The 22,331-nt window shown below is 33.6% G+C and overlaps 1 protein-coding gene and 1 non-coding gene across 2 annotated transcripts; both read left to right on the forward strand.

Moving 5' to 3' along the window:
• Positions 1–12,152: 12,152 nt before the first annotated feature.
• LOC108202545 (probable serine/threonine-protein phosphatase 2A regulatory subunit B'' subunit TON2) lies at positions 12,153–22,288 on the forward strand. The gene is made up of 12 exons (XM_017370996.2): positions 12,153–12,459; positions 13,094–13,185; positions 13,298–13,360; positions 13,644–13,742; positions 14,387–14,545; positions 15,572–15,643; positions 15,802–15,934; positions 17,065–17,129; positions 18,643–18,718; positions 20,668–20,769; positions 21,204–21,396; positions 21,768–22,288. The coding sequence occupies exons 1-12, from the start codon at positions 12,327–12,329 to the stop codon at positions 22,003–22,005; spliced, it is 1,425 nt and encodes a 474-aa protein (XP_017226485.1). The 5' UTR covers positions 12,153–12,326; the 3' UTR covers positions 22,006–22,288.
• On the forward strand, positions 21,545–21,660 carry LOC135149824 (small nucleolar RNA snoR104). The gene has a single exon (XR_010288034.1). It is a non-coding gene; the product is annotated as a small nucleolar RNA snoR104 (small nucleolar RNA).
• Positions 22,289–22,331: the final 43 nt, after the last annotated feature.

The raw sequence follows: 22,331 nt of genomic DNA on the forward strand, positions 1-22,331 counted from the left end.
TCGTCACCTGACATCTACAACAAATATCATTACTAATAGTTACTACTATGATTGTTCGCAACTATAAATGTTTATATTTGTAGGGTCTATTAACCCTTCGTTAAAAGTTTATTTGGCACATATGTTCACTCACATATGGGGATAGGTTCATCCTGGGTACCTATCTTATACTTCGTGTCATTCTCACTTGTTATATTCCTAGGGTTTCTCAGATCCTAAGGATATAACTACAGCTCTGATACCAAACCTGTAACGCCCCCAGATCCGCATCCCGCAGATCTGGTCCGTCACTAAACATCTGGCTCAAAACAACACTTGCATTACATATTAATATTATACAACCAACTCTTGCCCCACAAGTCCAGGGTCGATCGTCTTACAACATTACTACCGAGTCTAACTTTATTACATAAAGGGAAGTCTGATTTCAGACTTTTATAATAACTATAGCTCGTACTACCAAGCGACATAGTCTAGCAGTCTCAGCTTGGGTGATGCGCCTTTTCCCTGTCTTTGCCAAAAACCCATTTCCGGGAGGTTCTCTTGAGTTGTGCCATACTCACTATTTACTGCTCAAAAAGGAATAAAATAGATGCAAGAATGAGCAATCAAATTGCTCAGCAAGTCCACATAGAACAAAACAACAATCAACAGAATATGCACGTAAGGCATAAAAAAACAATTCAAGTTAAAGCAACAAAGCAGCCACCATCAAATGACAGCACAAGTTCAAGTAAAGAAAAACGCTGGTCTTCCACCTTTCGGTAACACTACATGGCTCGATCAGCACCGTTTCGTGATTACCGTTCTCATGTGTGATCTTTGCAGTCTGATCGTAACCGCACAAGACACACCTACCACTCTCATTTGCTAGCATAAGGGTTAACATTTGTAACCCTAAACTATCTGCCTTACCAGATAGTAAATTCTCAACTCTACCACGAATTTAATAAATTCGTGTTGACCAGCTTGAACAGATTCCTCCGAATACAAGGATATTCTCCCAAACAAACACCAATCATCACTATTCATTTCTACCAAAGAAGTGCGAACAATGCACCCTTTCAACAAGGATTACCCGAAGGTAGAAGTGAAGGATAATTAAAAGAACTAGATTCCAAAGAATAAGATGATCTCCAAAAAGGGAGTAAGTTAATTGTGGTGAGATCATCGCTGCAATGTATTCACCTCAAGCTTTGAAGATTCAAAATATTATCGTTATTAGGATCAGCTCATTCCCGTACAATGGGAAGGCTCGAATTATCGAAAGTAATATACGGACAATATCTTTAAAGTCTTCAAAATGGTACGAAATATAATATCTATACAATCAACATTTTTCACAAAATTATGAAACAGACACGAAAAACTTCACGTCAAGACAGGGATAGTGAACTTGCCTGACATCCTTAGCTCGGTAAGACTTTCCAGATTTAATATACAACTGGCTCCGTCTTTCCAATTATTAAATGTTCTAAGTCACGCAAAATAATAATTAATAATTTAGTAATCTCGTTCACAAAATATAAAAATCCCAAATATTATAATTTCCGCCTATAATTTATTCACATCTCTTGTCCGAATAATTATTTATTAATCTTACACCAAACTCCGTTTTATATATACATCTATGTTCTTGTTCACTTAATTAAAACTAAATTATTACATTATCTTTCACCCCGAAGTACTCGTACAATCACCCATGCTTTATTTTAAGAAAAATCCCAACCTACTAAATGGTTTCTAAGATCAGAGATAACTTATCCAAATTCCAAAATCATTATTCCATTATTAATATAACCCAAATTCCATCCTTTAGCTCCAATATCATCGATAACAAACCAGTTTTAAACTCCAAAATTCTTTCACCATTTCTACTCAAATATTCTTATTTCACCTATTTTATGATTTCTGATTTCTGATTTCTAAAATTTATTTATTTTAATATGATCCATACCCAACCATTTCCATCCTTAAAATCTAACACTACCTTCCCATTATTGATTTTATTCCCACTCCATTTTAAAATCACTTTAAATTCCTTATTTTCTATATTTATTTAAAATCACGTCGGCGTTGCCGACGTGAGTTCCCGGCCAGCCACCTCCCACCGAAACCCTCAATTCCACATAATCAGACCCATATTTCACTAAATCAACACAAAACCCAAATATTTAAATGACCCTAATATTAGCAGTAGCTGTGTGATGCCCCGATGTACAGTAGCTAACTTCTTCCTTTTCATTTATATACTTTGACTCTTTAACATATACACTTTAATTAATTTAGAGGTTTGTTTTACCACCTAACTTGAAAATACAAATGGGTACTCCACTAAGAATTGAAATGAACTCTTTCTTTTATTAACCAAATAAATTAAGGTCAAGTGAGAGCTTTATACCTTATTTATGGAAACCTTTCCCTTGATTTTCTGTATACTCCTCGAATCCTTCTCCATTTCCTGCTCTAAAATTCCTCCGGCTCTTCCTCACATTTCTCAATTTTGTGAACAAAACTAAAATTCTTTGTATTTCTTGGCTTTTATACTCTATCACTAATTACCATTAGTGACTAATGGCTCAATTAAATATTGCTAATCACCCCATTACTTGGGCTCCAAGTAGAGTTACTTGGGCTCCAATTAATTCTTTCTTGGGGCTCAAGCAACGCCTCGTGAATTCTGATTTACTCTACTCGGCTCGTTTTATTTTCATATCGAATTTTTAGTAAACACGAATATAGTTAAATATTTATACAAGAATAATTAAATTAGTAAATAATTAAATTATTAATTAATTTAATATATTCTGTCCAATCCCCAAATTTATAAAAATATAAAGATAAAATATTTATCTCGACTAACACGTAATATTTGATCACGGGTCGGTAACTAAATAAAATACTCGAAGCCTCTCTCTTTCTCATATAACAGAATTCTCGCTTATTATACACATTTAACTTAAATATCTGGCTCGCACCATCTAACACCACGTGTTTTCAGAAATTTCTCCGGACCATGACGTATAAACATTTTATAACTAAATTAGAGACTAATTTTGTATTGATCATTAATTAAACTAGCCAGTCATATTTTCTATACCGGTGAATAAAATAGTGACGAGTCACGAAATTAATATTTCGTGTGTACTAATTATATACCTACAAATGAATATTAACGTACACATCTAAATTAGTTCACTGGCCAGCCTAAGATAGTATTTCCTGACTAGACAATTCACCTAGCTATAAAATATTTTGTACCACGCAATAATAAGTCTAACTATTTAAATAATGTTTCTGACTTTAAAAATTAAAAAAAATAAAATAATATAATATAATTTTACGCTTACGTACTTGTGAATTTTCCGGTTGTTACATTCTTCCTTCCTTAAGGGATTCCGTCCTCGGAATCTTGATTAGTGTTAAACAAATTCTGGGTAACTCTTTCTCATTTTCTTCCTCCAACTCCCACGTAGCTCCTTCTACAGCTTAATTTTGTCAAATTACTTTAACCAATTTCACCTTCTTAGTCCTTAATTCTTGATATTCCGAATCTACAATCTCCACAGGCTTTTCTTCATGTGTTAAATCAGACAGAAGTTATATTGGCTCATAACTCAAAACGATCGTCGGTCTTGTAGGCTTTTAAAAGAGATATGTGAAGTACATCGTGAATGTGTTGTATATCCGGAGGTAAAACTAGTTGATAAGACACAGCTCCAACTTTTCCCCAAACCTCAAATGGTTCGATATATCTGGGAGATCAAATTGTTTCTTTTCCCAAATCTAATTATTTCTTTCCAGAGTGATACTTCCGAAAGTACTTTTTCACCAATCTCAAATGTCTTCTCCATTCTTTCCAAATCTGCATATTTCTTTTGTCTGTCCTGAGCTGTCTACAAATCTCTTTTGTATCTTTTCAATTGATTGTTTAGTGTGTTGAACTATTTTAGGCCCTAAAATCTTTTTCTCTCCAACTTCATCCTAACAAAGAGGTGATCTACAATTTCTACCATACAATGCCTCAAAAGGTGCCATACCGATACAAGAATGGTAACTATTATTATATGCAAACTCTACTAATGGTAGGTGATCATCCCAACTTCCTTTAAAATTCAAAGAACAAGCTCTTAACATATCTTCTGTAATCTGAATCATCCTTTCACTTCATCCACCAGTCTAAAGGTGATACTCAATACTCAGGTTAGGCTTAGTTCCAGATATTCCTGAACATTTGCCAAAGTTTCAATGTGAATCTCGCATTTCTATATGAAACAATTGACACTAGTATTCCATGCTTAGAAACAACTTCATTTATATATACCTTTACCAATTTTTCAAGGATATATTTCTCACTAATAGGAATAAAATGCGCAATTTCATCAATTTATCTACAGTTACTCAAATAGCGTCATGTTTGGCTCTGGTCCTTATAAACCTACTATGAAGTCTATTGTGATGTGTTCCCATTTCCATTCTGGGATTTCTAATAGTTGCAACAATCCATTAGGTCGTTGATACTCAGCTTTTTATTTTTTTATCAAGTCAAACATTTACTTACCCAATCAGCCATCTTTCTTTTCATATTAGGCCACTAATAGTTTTTCTTCAAATCTTGATACATCTTGGTACTTCCTGAGGGTATATAATATCTTGATTTATGAGCTTCACTTAAAATATCTCGTGTAAGATCTATCATGTTAGGAATCCAAATCCTATTAGTTCCATTTTCATCTTTAACACTTAAGTACTCATCGCTTATCAATTCAGATCGTCTTTCTTCAATCATTAATTCTTGATTCTTTTATTTAATAATTCTAATTGTAATAACATCTCATAAATCCTTCCCTCCTTATGCTCCGAATTCTTAATTTTCAATCCTAGCTTTTCCATCTTCTTAATCAATTCTTTTGATAAAACATCACATTGACTCTTTTTTTTTTCCTACTTAATGTATCAGCAACAACATACGCTTCTCCTGGGTGATAGTTTATTGTACGATTATAATCCTTTATCAATTTTAACTATCTCCTTTGTCTCATATTCTACTCTTTTTGAGTGAACCAGTATTTTAAACTTTTGTGATCCGTAAATTCTCACATTTCTCACCATACAAGTAATGTCATAAAATGTTTAAAGCAAATACTACAGAAGCTAACTCTAGTCATGGGTAGGGTATCTCAACTCGTAATCCTTAAGTTGCCTTGAAGCATACACTATTGTTTTTTTTTTCCATGTATAAGAACACAACATAGTCTCTATGAGATGCATCATTATAGATTACAAAGTATCATGTCTCACAGGCAAAGCTAATGCAGGTGCCATTGTAAGTTGCTTCGTTAATTCCTGAAAACTCTATTCGCACTTAGGCGTCTATTCAAATTTCTCTTCTTTTCTAGTCAGCTTGGTCAAAGGAGTCACAATCTTAGAGAAAAGTCTTACAAATCTTCAAATATACCCAGCTAAACCAAGAAAACTTCTTACTTCAGTTGGGGTCCTAGGTCTTTTCCAATTCGATACCACCTCAATCTCTGTTGGGTCTACCGATATTCCTTCTTTAGAAACTATGTGTCCTAGCTAGAAATTGTACTTGCTCCATCCAATATTCACATTTTGAGAATTTAGCATATAACTTTTCTTTTCCAAAGTTATCTTAAGATGCTTAACATGCTCTTCTTTCGACTTAGAATATATCAAAATATCATTGATAAATAATATTTAACTTATCCAAATATTTATTAAATACCCTATTCATAATATCCATATTAGTCAATCCAAAAGGCTGCTCAAAAAAATAGATAAAGAAGAGATCAGCAAGATCTGTGATTTGATTAAAAAACAAAAGCAGCTTAAAACTTCTAGGAAAAGATGTTGCGAGAAGATTATAGAACACTAAGAACTCATAATGTCCATGTCGGGTCCTAAAGACCGTCTTAGGTACATTCTCAAACCTGATTCTATAACTGATGGTATCTAGATCTCGAGTCTATCTTAAAAAGTAAGATGCTTTCCTCAACAGATAAAATAAATCATCAACCCTAAGAAAGGATCATCTTATTAAATCTCGATAATCGATGTAACAATCCTCAAATTCGGGGGTCTGGATTTGACATCTCCATACACAACACCTTCTTAAAACACTTTAGGAAAAATTGCGTTTTTGAAAAGAACAAAATCAAAGAATTTGATATTTGAGCATTTCGAGAAGAATTTAAAGGAAATCAGAATTTTTAAAACTCTCTTGGACATAGAAGTCTTTCACAATAGTATCACTAATCAATGAGTTTTCAAAAGTAGCTTTCATTTGAAATAAAAGGATAATTGGGAGCCCAATACGATCAAATGAACTAAGTGTTGCGTGTCCAAATTAAGACACTACTAAAGGTTGTTAACCTTCTTGTAATTACAACACACATAAGTGATGGCGTCCCATCCAACTCCTATCACACAGATAGGTATACCTTGTGTCCCCTATAATTAGGGTTGTTCGTCCCAATCAAGTTTGAAGAAATATCAAGGAAGATTTATTTCAAAGATTTGATTTTGAATCGTTACTTCACAATTTGGACAACCTTGATCTACCATAATTATTTCTTAACACACTTCTTCCAAAAATGCATGCAATGCATCCTTTAATCACAAGTCAAGGATTTTCAGTGGATAAAATCAGAAATAGGGTCAAATATGAGACGATCTCTTAGAATTATTAGATTGAGATCATCATTGTGGTGTATATTTATTCCAATTCTCGAATATTAAGTCATGAATCAGAAAAGATTTTGTAATATCAAAGAAATATTGATTATTAGGAGTAATCGCTTCCGAACAAATGAAGGACTCAAGATACAGAATAAACTTCTCAGTTTTCAAAATGAGATTTGATGTCAACTTGAGCTGAAATAGTGTGAGACGTAATATTATTCATAAATAACGTATTCTACAGATCTTCTACTCAGGCAACGGGGATCTCCCTTGTAACGCGTTCGCAGTTTGCGAAGTTCTAAACCTTTGATTTCCTTCTATTTCACATATATTCTCTGCTCGCGGCATCTCTTATTTCACAAAAGGTTTCTTCACACCATTAGTCCAACATTTTTTTTTTATTCTGAATTTTGATTGTTTTGCAGGGGTTTCCGTTTCCTACTGACAATCTCTCTATTAAACAACTCATTGCTTGCCTTAACTATACAAGTTTTGTGCACTTACGTCGCATAGCTAGCCATCTTGAGAACAGCAACCCTACTCTGAATCCAGGGCTTTAAGCCCGGCTGTAAACATTTAGCTGTCTTTCTGTCCGTATTGACTCGATGTGGAATAAATTTCGAGAGTTCGATAAACTTAGCTTCATGTTCAGCTACTAACATACTCTCTTGCTTAGGTTATAGAAATTTGAGCTCTTATATGATTCTCTAGGTGTTTAGGAACATACTTCTCTAGGAATAACTTTGTAAACCTAGTCCATGATATTACACTAGACTCTTCTAGAACCTACTTAGCTTCCCAACAACAATTAATATCTCCTTTAAGCATATAAGCGGCAAAGGTAGTTTACTTATCCTCTTCTACACCAACTATTTCCAAAAGTCTTCTTTATTCTCTTAGCCATATCTTGGCCTCAACGGGATCTACAGTCCCTTTAAACACTGGGGTTGAAATGCAAGATTTGAATAAAAAGGTAGGTTTGGTAAGTTGACTCGAAAAGAACTTCTTTCAGGATTTTTTTGAAAATTTTGGGTATGTTTGTCAAGTAATTGAATAGGATTGGGTTTGGATTGAAATTCGGGTGAAGCATCTAGTATTGATTCATCAACAGGGTTGTCATTCAGGTGTGATTCCATCTCAATATAAATGGTAGACGAAACAGTTTAATAGGTCTCATCTTTATACAAAATACAAGGTTTATCCAAAGGTACAACAATGTGCAATTTTGTAAAATACTCAGTACAACATTTTAAAAACAGGTTGCATATTTTGGTTGAAAAGACAAGTTGTAACGAAGCTGCATATTTTTGGAAAATTTTTAGAAACTTTAAAGATTGCACCTTTTTCTTTTAAAAACTAAAAAAATTAGCAACTTGAACATTTCTCTCTTTTTGAAAACCTCTAAAAATTATAAAGGTTGAAAACATACACATTTTTTTTTCCTCGTAAGATTTGACATTGGATCATTGATGTAGCAAATGCAAGATAATTGACAGATTTGAAACAGATCAAAAGTAGTTGACAACTACAAGAAGCATAGGGAAGGTATACAAAGAAAGAGACATAAAGATTTAGCATCCCTCCCAAAGTGGTCATAATATCCAAAGTTTTTATGAGTCACGATATAGAAAGTACATCTGATCTGGTCATCATCCTACCCCATCAAGTCTAATCTGGTCATCACTATACAAAAGATCGTCTAGTCACATCTCTACTGCCAGAATGATCTACTGATCGAAACTATAGTATATACATCTAAATAAAAAGAAGCGCACGATCCTCAATTCCGATACTATACAGTGTCCCTATATCCTCTAAATACATCATATACTATAACTGAGATACACACAGACTATATGTGTTATCTCTCAAAAGTCAAAAAGAATTGAAATGAACTCTTTCTTTTATTAACCAAATAAATTAAGGTCAAGTGAGAGCTTTATACCTTATTTATGGAAACCTTTCCCTTGATTTTCTGTATACTCCTCGAATCCTTCTCCATTTCCTGCTCTAAAATTCCTCCGGCTCTTCCTCACATTTCTCAATTTTGTGAACAAAACTAAAATTCTTTGTATTTCTTGGCTTTTATACTCTATCACTAATTACCATTAGTGACTAATGGCTCAATTAAATATTGCTAATCACCCCATTACTTGGGCTCCAAGTAGAGTTACTTGGGCTCCAATTAATTCTTTCTTGGGGCTCAAGCAACGCCTCGTGAATTCTGATTTACTCTACTCGGCTCGTTTTATTTTCATATCGAATTTTTAGTAAACACGAATATAGTTAAATATTTATACAAGAATAATTAAATTAGTAAATAATTAAATTATTAATTAATTTAATATATTCTGTCCAATCCCCAAATTTATAAAAATATAAAGATAAAATATTTATCTCGACTAACACGTAATATTTGATCACGAGTCGGTAACTAAATAAAATACTCGAAGCCTCTCTCTTTCTCATATAACAGAATTCTCGCTTATTATACACATTTAACTTAAATATCTGGCTCGCACCATCTAACACCACGTGTTTTCAGAAATTTCTCCGGACCATGACGTATAAACATTTTATAACTAAATTAGAGACTAATTTTGTATTGATCATTAATTAAACTAGCCAGTCATATTTTCTATACCGGTGAATAAAATAGTGACGAGTCACGAAATTAATATTTCGTGTGTACTAATTATATACCTACAAATGAATATTAACGTACACATCTAAATTAGTTCACTGGCCAGCCTAAGATAGTATTTCCTGACTAGACAATTCACCTAGCTATAAAATATTTTGTACCACGCAATAATAAGTCTAACTATTTAAATAATGTTTCTGACTTTAAAAATTAAAAAAAATAAAATAATATAATATAATTTTACGCTTACGTACTTGTGAATTTTCCGGTTGTTACAATATTAGGGATGAGCAGAAACCGAACCGAAAATTAAAACCGCACCAAAAACCGCAAAAACCGCATGAAACCGCACCGAATAAAACCGCACCAAATAAAAACCGAACCGAAACAAAACCGCACCGATGCTTTGGTTTTGGTTTCGGTTTCTAGAAATTTTAAAACCGAATAGAAACCGAACCGAACCGCAATAATATTTATATTTATTTATTTTATATATTTAGAGATAATATATAAATTATATCTAATATAAAAAATATCTAATTATATAAATAGTATGCAGAGTGTCCAGTCCCAGAATACTTCCCAGACCCATGTCTCCATTCCACTTTGTCTTCAGCTTCTACCAACACAATATTCTCAATAGGTCTACAAATTCTTCCACCGCCTCCAATTCCCATCCTCGCAGTGGTCTGTGCCATAGCCTCGCCGCATCTTGAATGAAAACTTCCTTTATCCTCTTAACACTAATATCCTTAGTTTGATATACTTATTTTAAATTTGTTAAAGGTTCTAGCATTCGAGAGCTTATCGGACTCTTTACGAACGGTTTAAAAACCGAACCGCACCACGTAAAACCGAAACCACTCATTTTCAAAACCGAACCGCACCAATGCTATTTGGTTCGGTTCCGGTTTTGAATTTTAGAAACCGCACTTTGCGGTTCCGGTTGCGGTTTTAGGTGCAAACCGCACCAAACCGCACCACGCACATCCCTAGTATATATTATAGATAAGTTGCAGAGTTAGGCTAACTCTCGGCCCGGGGAAGAGGGACGGAACAAATTTTCAGAATTGCTCTATTGGTAAAATTTTAAGCCAGATCCGTTTCACATCTTCCAACGCAGCAGTTGGGCTTGCATTGGAGATGGTCTTAGCTTTTTTAAGAATTTGGTCCAGACTATTCAGTAGATTCCCACGTGTTATGCACTCATTCACCATTTTGATGTAGGGTTTTACTCCTAAAATATCAGATCATATAACTTTTTGTTGTGATTTTCATAACTAAACGTAATATGATCCAATGTTTTGTTCAAAAAATTGAATCGCTGAATTATTTGATGTTAATAATTGATATTTTAGGGTATTTTTCCCAATTCTACTATTTTAAACATTATTTGTATATTTTGTGATATAACAACAAGGTCCAAGTAAATTCTTGATGATTAAATATATTGAATACGATATCCAATTTTGTAATTCGTGACACTTATGTATTTATAATGTTGTATTTGTTTATGAAAAGGAGAGCTTGACACGTATTTTAAATCTTAAATCTTCCGTTAAGTATAGTTGCATAATTTTTTTTAATTTTTTTCTGAATAAGAATTCAGTGTTTAAATTTAAATTTTGAAAAAAATATTTTCAAATCAAATTAATCAAACTATTTATTATTATTTAAATAATAACGATATTAATATTTAATATTAATTTAGTAGAGACCTGTATATCAAAATATATATATATATAGGGGTTTGTTCAAATACAAACCAACTTTATCATAAAAACCTAAAAACCAATTTCAAAACTAAACAAATATCCCCCCAAACTCTTAAAAACTAACAATATCACCCCCCTAGCTTTGCCATCAACTTCCCCAAACTTACACTTTCCACCCCGCCACGTCACCATGCCACGTCAGCGCAGGGGTCCCCCACTGCTGACGTGGCACTGCCACGTCAGCACTGGGTCACACCCACTGCTGACGTGGCACTGCCACGTCATCTGCCACGTCAGCACTGCTGACGTGGCACTGCCACGCCATCTGCCACGTCAGCAGTGGGCTGACCCAGTGCTGACGTGGCAGCTGATGTGGCAGTGCCACGTCAGCAGGTGCTGACGTGGCAGATGATGTCAGCAATGGACCCCCGGAAAAATAAAAAAAATAAAAAATAAAAAGATTGGAGTGCTCATAGCAAAAATGAGAGTGGAAATAGTGGTTTTTAGGTTTGTATGAGAGTGTGGTTTGTAGTGGAATAAGTCCCAGGGGTTTGTTCAAATACAAACCAACTTTATCATAAAAACCTAAAAACCAATTTCAAAACTAAACAAATATCCCCCCAAACTCTTAAAAACTAACAATATCACCCCCCCTAGCTTTGCCATCAACTTCCCCAAACTTACACTTTCCACCCCGCCACGTCACCATGCCACGTCAGCGCAGGGGTCCCCCACTGCTGACGTGGCACTGCCACGTCAGCACTGGGTCACACCCACTGCTGACGTGGCACTGCCACGTCATCTGCCACGTCAGCACTGCTGACGTGGCACTGCCACGCCATCTGCCACATCAGCAGTGGGCTGACCCAGTGCTGACGTGGCAGCTGATGTGGCAGTGCCACGTCAGCAGGTGCTGACGTGGCAGATGATGTCAGCAGTGGACCCCCGGAAAAATAAAAAAAATAAAAAATAAAAAGATTGGAGTGCTCATAGCAAAAATGGGAGTGGAAATAGTGGTTTTTAGGTTTGTATGAGAGTGTGGTTTGCAGTGGAATAAGTCCCTATATATATATATTTTCCTTTTGTCATCGACCCGGCGACCCCTCCTTTTCGATTAATCTCAAAATTTTACACTTTCTCAGCTAAAACTTAACAACCCGACCCAGATCAAACAAACCTCGAAACCACTCTCTCAAAAGGGGATTTATTTTATCAATTCAATCTCACCCATTCATTTCAAACCCTAATTTACACACAATTACGGTATGCATAATGGCTCACGCGCCGCCGACGATGCCTCACCGGCGACCACTCTACCGGCATCTTCAATGCTCTGGGTCCGCAATCTTCGCCGCTTCATTGGATCCGGCGCTGGTCTCGGTTCTGAAGCCTTAATGGGTACATCTCTACTATATTATCGAAGTCGAAATATCGAAAGTTTGATCGTCCGTCTGTCTGTGATTTGTAAAAAATAGATTGTACATTTTATAGATTTTCACTTCTTGCTGTAAAAATGTAATCTTTACTACATTTTATCTGTTTTTCTGTGGTAAACGTTTAATCTTTATTGTGTTATGATTACTTGATTGATTGATTCGATGCGTATGAGTGAATTTGTAAGTTATGTTACTCGATTTGTGTAAGTTATGTTTGAATCTATGTGATAATGTTCTTATGATCGGTTTCAAGTATTTGGTTGTGTTTATAGACTAAATTATTGTTTGGTTTATGGATATGAAGAAGTTGGTGATAGGTGACTGAATAGAGGGTAAAGAGGGGTTGATGTTTGAATAGGTATGCATAGTTTGCTGAAACTTAAAAGTAGAACATGAATCTGTGATTTCAGAAGTTAAATACAATTATATTCAAGACTGTGAGCATGAATTTAAATGTAGTGATCTAGTCATAGTGATGGATATTGATTTTACTGAGAAAAGTATATTTGCAAATATCTATTTCTAGGAGATGATCATTTTGTATACTTTTACAATCTACCAGAAACCTAACTAGAAGGCTGTTGCCTCCTTTACAGAGCTCGAAACTAAGAGAATTTTGCTAGATATCTTTAAAGAGAAGCAACAGAAGAGTGCTGAAGCTAGCTCGATACCAAGCTTCTATAAAAAGGTACGCATATATTGGTTTTGGAGTAAAGGAAGTCTGTGTTGCATGTGTTATCTCAGTCACTTCTCTCTCTCTTTTTTTTCCCTTATTTTCTTTTCCATCATCTGTTGATCAGAAACCTGAAGATGGTTCTATTAGTCACAGGGTCCAGAGGCTAGCAAAATATCGATTTTTAAAGGTACTTGATACAAACTATTGTTTCTTGTTTAATTACATATAGACTGTTTGCTTATCATAATTGTGTCTCTGATATAAAGCTAGAAACTTATTGTTATTATGTGCTATGTGGGATTCTTTTAAGGAGCCCGCACATTTTTATTAGTTTGACAAATTTCCTTTGAACAAATTAAAGTTTATACTTCTACTGTAATTTTACACACAATGCTATTTTTTATTCACTATCTTATATGATATGAACTGTTTCATTCATATTACTGTAAACAATATACTCAATTGTGCAGAAGCAATCAGATCTGTTGCTAAATGCTGATGATTTGGATGCTATGTGGGTATGTTTAAGAGAGAATTGTGTTATTGATGATGCCACTGGTGCTGAAAAGGTTTGTATACTTGCATTAAAGAATAATTGTCGTTTACTATATCCTTGTAGACTTTCCGCACGATGTAAAGTTTCTTTACCTCATCTAATCTTACAGTATATTCAGTATCCCTAAATTTGCAATTGTTTCATAGATTATGCAATTTTAGTTCTTGATCCTTCCCTTCTTAGTCCTATACCCGTTCCCTTTCTTTCCTATTATAAATATTCAGTTGATACTTGAAACTGTTTTCTACTGTCATGGCTCAAAACAATTTAGATATAACATGTGTTCTCTTAATATTTGTTCCTGTATAGTTCTTTTCTACTTAACTTGGTAGGATAAAAAGGCGTAATAAAGCTGTTGATAAAGGCTTAATGCACACCTAGTACCAGCGTGTAAATATTTTAGATATAACAAAATTGGATATAAGATTCATCAGTCAATCTTTCTATGCTCACCATATCATTCCACTTCTTTTTTGGCGTCTTTAGAATTTTTTGAAACTGTTTTTCTAATCTCGACTCGATTCCCTTGCTGAACATCGGAACATGTGTATATATAATACTGTTTTATCCACCTGGAAGCTAGCATTACTTCCATCTGTTAAGGATTCTATATCCTAATCTCTATGCTAATTATATCTTCTTTTGCAACTTTCTTAGATGAATTATGAAGACTTTTGCCACATTGCCTCTGTATGTACAGAACAGATAGGCCCTAAATGCCGACGGTTCTTTAGTCCTTCAAATTTTATGAAATTTGAGAAGGATGAGTCAGGAAGGATTGCCATACTCCCCTTCTATCTCTACGTGATGCGTACGGTGCGTTTTGATACTTGTGCTGTCATTTTACTTTACCTCTCACATGAGGGAATTAGGCCTTTTAAACTTACAACTTCAGATTGATGTTTTTTGACCAAATTTTCTCAGTAAAATATGGTCCAGCTTTGATTGAGCTTCTAATAATCTATCCCAAATTTTAAGCTTCTACTTTGAATATGCTCTTTATTAGCTCTGATTGGAGACTGGAAACGGAATACAAAAAATTTGTCTTAGCTTTATGTTGGAAATGATATGAGTCTGTATTAATGGAAACAAACTAAGGGGTTATTTAGCAAACCTGAAAGATTAATATTTATGTATGATCTGAATATATCAAAAATCTGAATTCTGAATGAATAATATTATTTGGTAATTAAAATTTTATAATATCTGAATGACGTGTTTTCCAATTTTACCCGTCTGATTGAATAAGGTTAATTTGCGAATTTTTTTTGTACACATTATCTGAATGATAATTAGTAACAACGAAAAATATAAAGAAGCTAAATCGTTTATTAATATGTAATAAAAATCGAATCTAATAAAATACAAAGTTCAAATATTTGCCAAAAGCTTTAAAGCAATTTGATGAGGCAAATTATTTATAAAATACCTATTAATAGTTTAGTGTTAATCATGTAATATATATATATATATATATATATATATATATATATATATATACAGATAGAATTTTTGGAATGGATGGCTTAGCAGAATAAAGATTCTGTTAACAGAGTGAATAACTATCCCAAATGAGCTGAATCAAAAGAATCAGTCAGATAGGCCCTATTCAGATGTGTTGAGCAGTAAATAATTGGGCCCTAAGAGGCATATTCTATACCGAATGTACTTTCAAATGCTAGTTTTCACTTTTCATCATCCTTCATTACTCTTATCAAGGACAATGAATTTTCTTTCCAGTCATTTCATTTTTCATTTTAAAGCTAGGTATTAATAGATAGATCTCCACCCCTCTCTCCCACCCTCTCTGCTTGAGAGATAATAGTTCTCACTATTATTCAGGTCTCACTTACTCAGGCGAGGATTGACATGAGCGAGCTTGATGAGGATTCTGATGGATTTCTTCAACCACTTGTAAGGCTGCTTTTACTTTTTAAACTGTAATTATTTGATAATATCAAGGTAGCTTATGTTCTGATGAAATCTGAAATAAAGCTACAGTTCTGGCAGAATAGTAGCATAGCATGGTTTCCATAATTATATTTGTCGTGTTATTTTGTCACTTATCGCAGGAAATGGAGGCCTACATAAGAGGCCTTATTCCTAATTTGGCACAATTGAGGGACATGCCTGCTGCCTTTGTTCAGATGTATTGTCGCATAGCTGCACATAAATTTTTCTTCTTCTGTGATCCACATAGACGAGGTTTGTGATGATCAAGAATACCCGTTCTAAAATTTCATTAATACTATATTTCTTTTCTATTTTGAATCTTGTCCTTGTCCTGCTTCATTTGATGGAATGACTGACATTTCCTTTGTATTGATGTAGAGCACGAAATATGCAATTAATTGTTTATTATATATATTTTCTGCAATATTAATTATAACTAGCTAAATTTAGAATATTACAGTTATGCTTTCAAAGCCTCCTCTATTGCTGCCAAATACTTTCTTTGGGCTTTATAAATTACTGTACTGCTTCACATATTGTTGGTCACAAATATTGCACATATGCACCTAATATCTGTCTCTCAGTCCTCTTAATTTGAATTTTACTAGCAGTACAAACGCATAACATATGTAATATTCCATTTTGCTTAGAAAGTGGAATTAAATGTTTGTGTACTAAATTGTGCATTAATTGTTGATGGCTACTTGTGGGTGTAAAACCAATTAATTGAGATTGACCTAAATGCCTAATTCTAAGTAAGCCTCGGGAACTCTTGTTTTGTGAAATACATATTTTTGACTTTCGTCTTCAGGAATAATCTTCCACAACAGATTGGTTTGCATAATCTCAGTAGTGGACTTATTAACTTTCATCATTCATACTAAGCTAGTATTTTCTTTCTTTACACCAAATATAATGACACAAGTACATCAAAATCTCACTGCATATATGTAATCTCTGAGGTGCAAGATGAGGAAAACAAAGAATCAGTTATATTCACGTGTTATGTATTGGTATTACTAAAGTTTCAAGATAGTATTAGGCTATTAACTGAAACTTGAAACAATAGAAAATTCTTATAGCATGTGGTTTAGGGAATAATTTTAAAAAATAATAATAATCCTTCCAGGAATCGGAGATCCCAGTTTCAGAATTTATGAGCTGTACTGCTAGCCTTTAAAGAGTTTTGCTTCTTAAGCTTATTAATATTAATAATTTAACTTTGGGTTGCTAAACAAGCGTCTTATTAGCATTCCTCTTTTAATGGCCATGAATCTGGTATAACTTAAGTCATTTTTAAGCTATTATTAATACCTGTACAGGGATGCTAAAAGTACCAACTACCAAATATGTACACTTATGCAAATCTATGTTATTTGTAGGTAAGGCATGCATAAAGAAGGTTTTACTTAGCAACTGTCTTCAAGAATTGATGGAGCTGCATCAGGTAATTTTGGTACATGTTATTTATTCATATTCTCAAGTAGAACTTGGACTGTTGTGATTCACTTTACAAGTCCCAGCTCAGTCACCACCAGTAAACCTGCTGTGTATGGAGTAAGGACTAGTGCCACTCTTTGGTAGTTAACTTTTAAGCTTATGCAACTGCATTGCACTTTTGTGGTAATTGAGATATATTTGTCAAATAAGAGAATCTAATATATTTGCAAATTTTGTTCTGACATTGATGTTAATGTGTAAAACTAGTAAGAACGTTGGTATTTCTCAAGTCTTCAGGTTTAATTCTACATTTTTAGGTGTTAGGCTGCCAGGACATTTCACATTACTCATCAGTTACGGGCAATATCTGATACTTCTTCTGTTTGTACTCCAGCTAGCTTCACAAGAAATTGCCATCATCAGACACACCTGATCTTGTATACTATTACAGTACATTTAGAACTATCTAATGGGAGATATATAGAATTTCCTAAGCATGAACAGGGGAAACAATACTAATTTCTCTTAGCATTAGGCAAAATGTTCATCTGACTGCAGTATTGTTGTGTTTATAAATATTTACTAACAAATGAGCAATCCTTTTGTCAAAGAGCTGGGCATTGTTACTTTTTAAAAGGGGTAAATGACCTAATTCATCAGCCACGTCTGAACTTATAATCTTTAACTAATTCATCACTAAACAATCTGCCAACTTTCAATTGGGTCACCGAGGGGGAAAAATAAGATTCTAAAAAAATTAAATAAAATAAAAAGGTTATAATTTTTAAATTTAACTAAATTGTAATCGTACAGAAATAAAAAATATTTAGAACCAATTACAGGATTTATTCCCTTATATGGATTTGCAAGCATATGAACTAAATAGTTATGTTTCATCATAATTTTTTCTTAAATTATAATCACTAAAAAATATACCCGTTTTTTTTTTAAAATATTTGTTATATTGGTATCGGTTTATCAGCATGTGGATTAAATATGTAAGTATAATTTTGAAGAAATTTGAATCAAAACATGTATATAAATAGTCGTTTTTTTGTACCGATAAAAAGGTAGATGTATTAAATAATTATAACTTATTTTAAATTTAATTAAACTTAAACTTTCTTAAAAAATTAGCCGAGGACCTAATTTAAATTGATACAAAGTTAAGTAATGAATTCGCTATCAAACTAGGTGACACATAAGTTGCCACGACACTTTTTCGTTAGGGTTTTTAACAGTAAACGTTGAAATCTATGCGACAGTTTTACATAATTTATGTATGCGACTGAAAACTTTTTTGGCTGATGATTCAACTCTGAGTTTCTGTGTAGTACAGTGACGATTTAGCTTATTTACCCCTTTTAAAAGTGTAAAGACTTTTCTTTGCATTAAGATTATATGTAATTAATAAGTTAAGCTGATGGGTGCTTAAAGTCTATTATGTTACAAGGTTGCAAGCTTGAGGCATTTTATTGATATTCGAAACTGATCTTTGGTACTTATATTGCATATCCTAGGAAACTGAGGAAGAAGTCACTGATACTGAACAAGCAGAAAACTGGTTTTCATTGACATCTGCACAACGCATATGTGGTGAGTAATCTTCATATGATGTGCTTCAGTGCATCTCACATTTGCTTTTGACTTTTCTTCCAGCTCCTACTGTGTTAATGAGTCCGGCTTTCATAAGGAGTTGTTGCATCTTCGTAATTGTAAAGGTGGAGCAGCACTTAAAATTATATAGAAGTGCTCCAGGTTTTATTAAAACAGTGGACCTTACTTGGTTGGCACCATAGTTGTCATGTTGACAAGTCGAGGCGAGTCAATGGACCTTCGGCTAGGCGACTAGTCGAATAGTTGTGTACTAGTCATAGACTCATCGGAAAAAAATAAAATATACTTAAAACATAATATTTATTATATAATACATTTCTAACACCTATCTTAATTTTGTATTTCAGAATCCACGAATGAGTACTTGAAAAGAGTGCGTACTAAATAACAATAATAGTTAAATTGTATATTTCTAATTTCTTATGAAACATGGGGTATATAGAACATAATTAACAATGCAACTTGCAAATTTATGAACATAAATCAATGCAGTTTCAGTGGAAAAAATTAGCGTCTCGCAGTGCAGTTTAACTGCAGAAATGGAGCTCCTTGGCAGCAGAAATGGAGCAGAACTGCAGAAAATTAGTTCAGTTTAACAGCAGAAACATAGCAAACTTGCAAAAGAACTGTGCAGTTTACTGTAGAAAAATAGCAGTTTTACTGCAGGAAACAACAATGGTTGGGATTTAGCTGTATTTACGTGTAAAGAAAGTATGTTTTTTTACATGAGATACAGAGGGGAAATATCGATTTACCAGTGCATTACACATTCACACTGCTATTGAATATTACTACTTCCGTCCCCCTGAGTCGTATACAGGGGGAGCGGCACGCACTTTAATGCTTCTCTCAAGAATAGTTCTATAACTTATTTTTTTAAATTTTCTTTTTCTGAATAAAATTTTAACTATTAAATTTTTATTCAGGAAAAGAAAATCTTAAAAATAAGTTACAGAACCATATTTTATAGAAGCATCAAAATGCGTGCCAAATAATGAACGTATAGAATTAAATGGGACGGGGGAGTACATAGCCACAATTAAATTTTCCTTTGTGACATTACAGAAGTACCGCTCTCTTATTATTATTTTTGTTATAATAATAATAATAATAATAATAATAATAATAATAATAATAATAATAATAATAATAATAATAATTATTATTATTATTATTATTATTATTATTATTCTTATTCTTATTCTTATTCTTATTCTTATTCTTATTATTATATTATATGATTATTATTATTATTATTATTATTGTTACAAAAATGAATTTGTGGATGATATATATTTAGTCTCTGCAGCAGTGAGAAGTTAAGAGATAAATGGAAACTAGAGGTTGTGGGATGAAAGGATAGGGTTTCCTTTTAATTCCAACGCTTAATATTTACTTAGAGCCTGTTTGGATGGGCTTAAAATAATTACTTATGACCTAAATGTGACTTGATGTGATAAGTTCACGGGTGGACCTACACTCACTGTACTGGGGGATGAGCCCCCACTCAATTCCCAGCCCAGGCCTTATATTTGATAAAATCTGGTCACTGTTCCGTTCTAAGCTACAAGTGCCCCTGCAGTTTATGGGTTTTATTTTGATAATGGGCAAGTGCCTGTAAAAAAAAAGGGCCCAGCTCATTGAAATTGTAGTTCATCAGCTTAGAGATTCAAAATATTATGTGTATACAGTATATATGAGCTGATCTTGATTATGTAATTTTTTTTAATGCCGCTTAATGACTTATTACACAAACATATATCAACTTCAAGTAAAAAATTACTTTCAGCCCATGGCTTAAAGTTTCCCAAAAATTCTCTTGATATAAGGCTCTATATTAGTTGCCGCAATTAATTTATATCCTACTTGAGAATAGGCCTATACTTACCTGTATAAGATAAGTTATACTCTTCATATTACTTCTGCAGATATGTTCCTTGCCCTTGACAAAGATATGAATGGGACATTGGGCAAGCAAGAACTTCGAGAATACGCAGATGGAACTCTGACAGATATTTTCATTGAGAGAGGTATTGTTTAATTGAATGAAATTTGCTACCAAAATTGTCAAGATATATGCTCTGAACTAAGGCACATTATCTAGATCTTTGTGAATGCAGTAGTTCCTAGCCATATTTTGTAATTTTTGTGATATATGTGGTTGTGTCTTTCCTCCCGTTTTTATTGAAAATTGTTTTTACCAGTCTATCTTAGCTTGTGGTTAAATGTTTTAAGCAATTTTTTCTTGAAGTGATACAACTTAAATACTTTTGAAGAAATTTCTCAGTCATGTTGGTTAGAATGGATTGTTTTATTCCGTAGTTTGTGACAATGACTTGATTTTCTTGAATGCCAAGTATAACAAGATGTTGAAACTCGTTTCCCTTATCTGCGGACTGCGATGAGTATGATAGATTATGTATATATTTTATTGGTGTTTGATTTTTTTTATCATTATATATAGCTTTTGATGAGCATGTTCGCCGTGGAAAAACTGGAGGAGGTAATGCTCGTGAGATGGACTTTGAGAGCTTTCTTGATTTTGTGTTGGCCCTAGAAAATAAAGATACCCCAGAGGGCTTGACATATCTATTCCGGTGTCTCGATCTTCATGGAAGGGGCTTCCTTACTACTGCTGATATTCATACGCTCTTCAGGTTTACACTTACAGATTCACAATTAATAATGCCATTCCTTTAGTTATTCTTGCTTTGTTTCTTTTGTTTGAATCGGAATAAGGCTTCTTACATTTCCGCAATATATGAGTAGCAAGTTATGTTTGAAACTCTGAGCGGAAGAAAAGAAGGGGAACATCCATAGTTGTAGATGTTGCCTGATATAAGCTTCCTATAGAAAACTCTATAATTTCCTGCTTGTGGCTGTTAAGAAAGTTCACATGTCTCCAATTATAAGATACACAGAACAAAATCAAATCTGAAGTGTTTCTATATATTTATATAGAGAGGAAAATGCATAATAATTTGTTATTGTTTTTGCTGAAGAGAGTTAAGTTGTGGATGTGATGCAGGGATGTACATCAAAAATGGATTGACGGAGGGAATTATGAGTTGTGCATTGAAGATGTACGGGATGAGATATGGGATATGGTGAAGCCAAGTGACCCTTTAAGAATCACATTAGCAGATTTATTATCTTGTAAACAGGGTGGTACAGTTGCCAGCATGCTGATAGATGTCCGCGGTTTCTGGGCTCACGATAACAGAGAGAATCTTCTCCAAGAAGAGGAAGAGCCGGAGGAAGAATAATACTTTCAATAATATAAGTGGGCTCACGATAACAGAGAATCTTCTCCAAGAACAGGAAGAGCCAGAGGAGGAATAATAGTTTCAATGATATAATTTGTGTTGTATGGTTGCTCGTTATAGCTTAAATTTGTAATAGAAAAGTACAATTGACCTCTAGCTAATAAAGTTTTCAGTTTGATAATAATTCTGTAGTGTATAGCCACACTGGAAGATTGTGTAGAAGTACAAAAAATTAATCTCGGATCTTTTATATTAAGAAAACATGTGTAACATTTTGCATTCATATATACTTCATTGAGCACTTCAACTATGATAATTAGGATTCT

The sequence above is a fragment of the Daucus carota genome, chromosome 9 (genome assembly GCF_001625215.2).
Source record: "Daucus carota subsp. sativus chromosome 9, DH1 v3.0, whole genome shotgun sequence".
Classification (NCBI taxonomy): domain Eukaryota; kingdom Viridiplantae; phylum Streptophyta; class Magnoliopsida; order Apiales; family Apiaceae; genus Daucus; species Daucus carota.